Below are 7,421 nucleotides of genomic sequence, written 5' to 3'. Positions count from 1 at the left end.
GACCGGAAGTAGACGGGGGAAACGAAAGGAGCGGGGGAAAACAGCAAGGAGCGGAGGACCGGAAGTAGACGGGGGAAAACGAATGGAGCGGAGGAAAAGAAAAGAGCGGAGGACCGGAAGTAGATGGGCGGGGAAAACGGAAGTCGCGTGGACGGGGCTGGGTAAAGCGGTGCGGACGACCGGAAGTCGACCGCCGGGGGAACCGGAAGTGAGGGGACGGTGCGCGGACGCCGGGTTGCCTTAGCAACGGGGCCTAGTCCGGGCGGACGGAGCCTGAAGATGGAGGGGAGCGAGCGGTGAGTGATTCCCCCCCCCTCCCCAAAGGAGGCGGAGGGCGAAGAGGAATGTTATTAAAGTTGAAATAAAATAATAAAAGAAAGGGGAAAGGTAATCAGGAAGGCTAATGGAATGTTGTCCCTTATTTCAAGGCAGTTAGAGTATAAAAGTATGGATGTCTCACTGTAAGTGTATAAGTAGCTGGGTAGATCACATCTAGACTGCTGTGGGTAGTCTGGACCCTTATTTAAACAGGGGCAGTTTGGAGAAGGTTCATTAAGGATGATCCCTGGTATGGAGGGATTGTCTTATGAGCAAAGCTAAATAAGGTGGGACTTTACTCACTGGAGTTTAGAAGAATGAGAGGTGATCTCATTGAAACATATAGGATTCTTGAGGGGCTTGACAGTGTAAGTGTGGAGAGGATGTTTCCCCTCATGGGAGAGTCGAGGTCGAGAGGGCATACTTTCAGAATAACAGGCTGCCAATTTAAGCCTTCTTTTGCCACAGATAGCTGTGAAGGGTAGAGTCCCTGTGTATATTAAAGGCTGAGATCAATAGATTCTTGATGAATTGGGGAATCAAGAGTTACAAGGAACGGTCAGGAAAGTGGACGTGAGGAAGTTTGATCAGCCATTATCCTATTGAATGGCTGAGCAGGCTCAAGGGGCCGAATGGCCTCCTCCTGTTGCTGTTTCCTAGGGTCTGTGTAGAAGGGGAGGAGCAGAGGGGAGGGGTCAATAATAGCGGGGCCGAACAGCCTCCTACCCTTGTTATTTCCTGCAGTTTGAGGAGGGGAGTAGGTGATAGAGGGGCCGAACAGTCTACTCCTGTTTCTTATGGTCTGGACAGGAAGGGAGGGGCAGAGGGGGGATGGGCAATAATAGAGGGGCCAAACAGTCTCCTACTCTTGCTAATTCCTACAGTCTGTGCAGGAGTGGAGGCACAGAGGGGAGTGGGCAATAATAGAGGGGCTGAGCAGCCTCCTCCTGTTCCTATGTCCTCCAGTCTGTGCAGGAGGGGAGTGGGAGATAATTGGGAATTGATTCTGGATCAGTTGGAGAAAGAGAGGGATGGGGAAAGGTCAGGAAAGTGGGTGTGTGAGGAACGTCAGGTCGGCCGTCAAACGACCTCCTCCTGTTCCTATTTCTAATGGACAGAGAGACGGAGTGAGGGAGGACTCAGCCAATGATGGGGATGGGGGTGGTAAAAAAGCAGAATTGGAGAAACGGCTAGCACTGTTGGCTCCCAGCGCCAGGGAACAGGGTTCAATTCCAGCCTCAAGCAGTGCAGAGTTTGCATGTTCTCCCAGTGTCTGTGGGTTTCCTCCCACAGGCCAAAGGTATGCAGGTTACAGTGGGTTGGCCATGGGAAATGCAGGGTTAGAGGGATGGGGTCGGGGGTGGGATGATCGTCGGGGGTGTGTGGACTTGATGGGCCAAATGGCCTACTTCCACATAGAATGTGTTTCTCTAAAACATCTGTGCAAAAAAGAGAGAAACACAGTTGCAATTAAATCAGAGAGCAGCAAGTTAAGGGGAGAGGTGACAGTCGATGCGAGATCAGTTGTTCATTTTAAAATCGGAGAGCAATTCAGTTTTGCTAAACACAAGTATTAAGCGATGTGGGCTAGTATCTAATTAAGTGGCAGGAACAGGCTCAAGCAGCTAAATAGACTCCTTCATCCTATGTTCCCATGACTGTTAATGTTTAGCTGTAACCCAGACTATGAATCATTTACATTGACCTAGAAATGAAAGGGTGGTGGAATGGCTTCACATGCCCATGATTTGGTCTTCTCTAACAATCTGTTTAAATGTTGTTTATTTAAACAGTCTGACAGCCCTCTCTCCTTTCCCTTACAGCAGCGAAGCGAGTGCCAAGTGGTTGGATGCTCATTATGACCCCGTGGCTAACCTCTATACATTCTCCTCTTGTGTGGGTACGTGCTGTGTTCAGTCATTGTCTAGGCTCCATCAGTAGCCTAACACGCGCCACAACTGATTAACCAGCCAAGTCGATCTTAAAATTCCCCATCCTGATGTTCAAATCCCTGCATGGCTGCCTCCTCAACTTTAAAACCACAACATGCCTCTGTATCCCCTGATCTTCCAGGCAGTCCCTGATCAGGAGTAATTGAGGGAATGTCTGGGAGATGAGGCTATTAGTGACGGAGGAAGCCAAAAATCCAGAAGTGGGAAAGAATGATGGGGAGGTGTAGAGGGGAAATCCAGAGCAACTGAAGGCTTGGACCCCAGGGTGGAGCAGTGGGAAGTTGGGGTGGGGGAAAGTTCATTCATAAAAAAGTGTCTGGGTCTTTTCCTCAGGATAGGGGAATCCAAAACTAGAGGGACTTAGGTTTAAGGTGAGAGGGGAAGGATTTAAAAGGGACCTGAGGGGCAACTTTTTCACAGAGGGTGGTGCGTGTATGGAATGAGCTGCCAGAGGAAGTGGTGGAGGCTGGTACAATCAACATTTAAAAGGCATCTGAATGGGGACATGGATAGGAAGGGTTTAGAGGGATATGGGCCAAATGGGACTGAATTAATTTAGGATATTGGGTCAGCATGGACAAGCTGGACCGAAGGGTCTGTTTCCATCCTGTACAGCTCTGACTCTACACCAACCTCTCCCATTGTCATTTGCTATGTCAGTGGTCATGCTGCAGTCACATGCACTGGCCACTGGGTGGCACACAGTCTGAAATCAGCTCTTCATCCAGAGTGGGGAGAGATGGCAGTTTTGAGGGGACGTCCCTGGGTTAATAATCCCAGGTGGAATTAGTAAACCAAGAATGAAAAGCCAGTTTCCACAGTGGTGACCACGATGTTATCCTCAGTTGTCACAAAAAATTCACATCAGGTTCACTCATGCCCTTGAGGGAACAGGAAATCTGCCACCTTTACACATGACTCCAGGCTCACAGCAATACAACTGACTTTCAACTGGCCTCTGAAATGGTCCAAGTGCAGCCCTGTAATCAAGGGGCAAGTTGGGACATGAAGTGGGCATGTCAGCGAGCCCACATCCCACAAAAGAATAGAAGTGTTTTCAGAATTAGTGACCTTGGGTAACATCTTTGAAAAATCCAGCACCAGAACAATTAAAAGGACACCATTTTCAGACCAATCCCTTCCCCGCACTCCCCTCCCCAGTACTGACCTGCAAGAGCTTTGGTCCTACAGGATTTGAATGGCAGCAAGAGGCACAAGCCCCCAGAATGTGGACTAACAAGTCTGTCTATCCTTCCACAGCTCTGGCAGACTTGCATGGAGACGGAGAGAATAAGGTGAGAGTTTGCTGTCTTTCTGGTTAATCTTGAGGGGTGAACACCCACTAGTTGTGGCCATTGTCAGGTTTCTGAAGTACTTTCAAACATCCCCTCAGTTTGCAACTGGAAACTCTGAGAAAGCTGCTGCTGTAACCTGTGCCCGTTTCTATCAGCATGCAAAAAAGTGCCCGCTGGTACAGAACTCAAACATCACTAAGCCAAGGAGGGGGGGTCAACTGCAAACCTTCCTCTACCTCACTCTCATCAGGCATTAGGATGCAAGAAAGTAGTTTTGCAAAGGGAACCACAATTTATACAGCAGGAGAAGAGGGTGCTGATTGGCTGGGCCGTGGTTGGTACGGAGATGCATCAGGGAACTGTTAACTGTCAGTCTTAGTTAGCTCATTAACCTCAAGGTCTGCAGGTGGTCTCTGATTGGTCAGGGTGTTGCCATGGGGAAGGCAGCAGGGACTGACAAATCTCCCTAACGGTCCTGTCGTTGCCGTGGTGCGGAGGTGCTGGTTTTGGACTGGGGGTGGACAAAGTCAAAAGTCACAGGTTATAGTCCAACAGGTTTATTTGAAATCACAAGCTTTCGGAGCGTAGCCCCTTCGTCCTTCACCTGTTGGACTATAACCTGGTGTCGTGTGACTTCTAACTTGGCCTGTGATTGATGAACATCTTGCATCTTTTAACAGGGGGGAGCGGCTAAAAGAACAGCACATCCCTTTAACTGTCTTTGTTGCTATGGACCAGACCAAACCCCGTTGAAATAGCCTAGACCCTAACTTCTTCATATTTTAAGGGTAAACGTGACATGTTGCATTCTGTGCAGTTTGATTGGTCAAACTATGAGATTTAAGGCAAAACATACTTTATTCATCCACTATAGCTAAAATACAACAAAAGAAAGAAGGAACTCGAATAACTCAACTCTGTTGAAAAACTTAACAGAATAATAGATGCAGTACCCATTACTAATTAACTGTCCCAATATGGTAACATCCCATAAGCACACCTCTTGGCAAACAGGCAAATTCAGAAAACAGATTGTCTCACATGCAACTCCAACAGCCCAGGGAGAGCACCCCGCAGGAGGAGGAGGAAAAAAATAGCTTCCACTTCTTCCAGACCCCAGCAGCAAGCTGCAGAAAGCTAAACTAACAATCCCAGTTCTGTGAGAGCAAGACCACACCCGGTCAGGCTGCTTCTATTGTTCCAGCTTTAAAAAAAAACAAACACCCAAGGCCTCACAAGCTGTGTACCTTCTCATAGACTGCTCGGTGCCTGTCCCTCAATCCCTGTCTAAAAGAAACCAGGACAAATTGACTTCTTAAAGGCACTGCATCGTCACACTGGTGGACATCGGGACACAGTGTCCCTCCACGAGATGTGAACAGTAGTTACTGAGTAACCCCGATTGATACCAGATCCTGTTGAAGGTCATCGGGCACACTGACCGTGTGGATTCATCTGTCTATGCTGGAAGCTACATTTAGCCACGTCTAAGGCCCTGCCCTTTCTGAGAAAATCTCACTGTTTCTCCATGTGAACTGTGAGTGAGCCAATCAAACAGTGCCCTCTTTTCATGTGGTCTGAATTATTGTCACCTTTCCCAGTTGGATTTCTTGGAAGGATAGACAAAACAAGTTCATCCTTTGTGTCTGTTTTCTGTTGTGTTTAAATGTATTCACCACACAACCGCAACACTCCTGTTTACCTCATTCTGAGCAGCTTGAGTCCCAGGAGAAACGTTGCTTCAATGCTCCTTACACAACAACAGTCCATGCTCACACTGAACACCTTTCCTAGATAACACCACCCAGTTTTTACACTCTCAGATTCACAGAGATTGGTCTGGTGTGGGGTGTGGGGTTAGATACAGAGTAAAGCTCTCTCCACACTGTTCCCCCCCCCACCACCAAACACTCCCAGGGACAGGGACAGCACAGAGTTAGATACAGAGTAAAGCTCCCTGTACACTGGCCCCACCATCAAACACTCCCAGGGACAGGGACAGCACGGGGTTAGATGCAGGGTAAAGCTCCCTGTACACTGGCCCCACCTCGTGTTGTTGGTGTGAGGGTTTGATTGAGCTCCTGTGCACCCTGTCTAACCTCAGTGTTTTTGTTTGGGGTAATGTTGCTTTCCGCAGCTGATTGTCGGGGACCTGGGAACAGGTCAGTCCAACATGAAGTTGAAGGTGTACAAGGGCACCACCATGCTGTCAGAGAACACTCTGATTGACCTGCCGACAGGAGTGGTCGCTTTCCTGATGGACACCAATGAGCCCAGGACCCCAGCCGTGGCTGTAGCCTCCGGCCCTTACATCTACATTTACAAGAACCTCCGCCCGTACTTCAAATTCACCCTGCCACCTCTGGAGGTGAACCCGCTCGAGCAGGATATATGGCACCAGGTGAAAGAGGTGAGGACGCTCTAAATCTTTATTCTTTATTACCTTTCACCCCCTCGCCTTGGCTGCTCCAGGAGCAAATTCCCCTTTCTCCAGCTCCAGTCACCACCTCACCACATCCAGAGAATCACAAGGGAATTCTGTGTCCCGCTCTGGGCGCCACTTTCTAGCAAGGACCTGAGATGGCACAGTGGGTGATTTACTGGAACGGGACCAGAGATGAGGGTCCTCAGTGGATGTGGAGAGAGACTGGGGATGCTGGGATCGTTCCCCTCGGAGCAGGGAAGGTTCTTGTGGGGGTGGTGGGAGATTGAATCGAGGTGTTCAGAATCAGGAAGGGGGCTGTTGGATGGAGTCAGTGTGAGGGAGAAACTGTTCCCAGCTGCAGGAGAGTCAGTCACCAGAGGGACAAAGACTGTAGGGAATTGGGAACAGAACCTGAGGGAGGGAGGTGGGAGATGAGGAGAATGTTTTATTTGAAGCAGTGAGTTTCTGTGATCTGGGACATGCTGCATGAAAGGTTGTGTGTGTGTGTGACTCTGTGAGGGAGCGTGTGTGTGTGTGTGAGAGAGTGTGTGTGTGTGTGTGTGTCTCTGAGGGAGCATGTGTGTGTGTGTGTGTGTGTGTGTTTGTGTGGTTGTGTGGGTGGGGCGGGGAGGGGAGGTATTGCAGATTCAACAGGAACTTCGCAAAAGGATGGGAATTGGGAGAAGGAGGAATAAGTAGGTCAGTGGAGGTTGGGGGGAGGCGCAGCAGGGTCCGTGGCGGCAGAGCAGGGGAGGATGTGGAACTGAATGAATAGATCTTCCAGAGAGCCAGCACAGGCTGGATGGGGCGAATGGTGCGTTTCCTCGATGTGATGGATTGCTTTGCTAGGTTTGAACTTTTCAATCTCTGCGTGTAATTGGCGAATCATTTTCATCTGTTTCCTTCAGGACAAGATTGACCACCTGACCCTGAAGGAAATGCTGGAGAGTTTTCGGTGAGAGCCTTTTGGCACGGCGTGTGCCTCCGAGGGTGTCCCAACCCCCACCCCCATCAACACAGGGCGGGAACCCGGGTGCTGGCAGGGGAGCGAGTCTCTCAAGAGTTTGTTGTCCCCCACTCTCTTCGTGCCCCCTGCTGCATAGTGGAGATGTTCTGGTGGAGACAGCTCAGGAGCACAGCTCCATCACCAGCAGCACAATAACTGCCCCCATTACCCCCCACCCCCACCCCGCCCCCAGCAAACAGCACATGATGTCCTGTGACACTCTCTAACTTGGCTGAGAATCCTCTCAGCAGTGACGGTTTCAGAGAAAGCAAGTTAGCGGATGCCAGGACAGCAGAGAAGCCATTTCCCACAGCACACTTGGCAGATGATCCTCCACTAGATCCAATTGCTCCCCGTCACTTCCAGCCCCTGTGCCCCTCTGGGATCTTCCCATGCTGCCTGTTGAGCTTTCCCCGATTCCCCAG

At 50.0% G+C, this 7,421-nt stretch overlaps 1 protein-coding gene across 1 annotated transcript in view; it reads left to right on the top strand.

The window, feature by feature from the left end:
- The first annotated feature begins 21 nt into the window (after positions 1-21).
- bbs1 (Bardet-Biedl syndrome 1) overlaps positions 22-7,421 on the top strand; it is a 21,477-nt gene continuing 14,077 nt past the window's right edge. Inside the window, exons 1-5 of the mRNA XM_048619642.1 lie at positions 22-296; positions 2,142-2,218; positions 3,531-3,565; positions 5,703-5,975; positions 6,899-6,945. Coding sequence (XP_048475599.1) covers positions 280-296; positions 2,142-2,218; positions 3,531-3,565; positions 5,703-5,975; positions 6,899-6,945 — 449 coding nt within the window. The 5' untranslated portion in view covers positions 22-279. The remainder of the gene's footprint in view (positions 297-2,141; positions 2,219-3,530; positions 3,566-5,702; positions 5,976-6,898; positions 6,946-7,421) is intronic.

The sequence above is a fragment of the Rhincodon typus genome, chromosome 43, assembly GCF_021869965.1.
Source record: "Rhincodon typus isolate 14 chromosome 43, sRhiTyp1.1, whole genome shotgun sequence".
Taxonomy (NCBI): domain Eukaryota; kingdom Metazoa; phylum Chordata; class Chondrichthyes; order Orectolobiformes; family Rhincodontidae; genus Rhincodon; species Rhincodon typus.
Note: the sequence above shows the minus strand (reverse complement) of the source record. Positions and strands in the feature narration are given on the sequence as shown.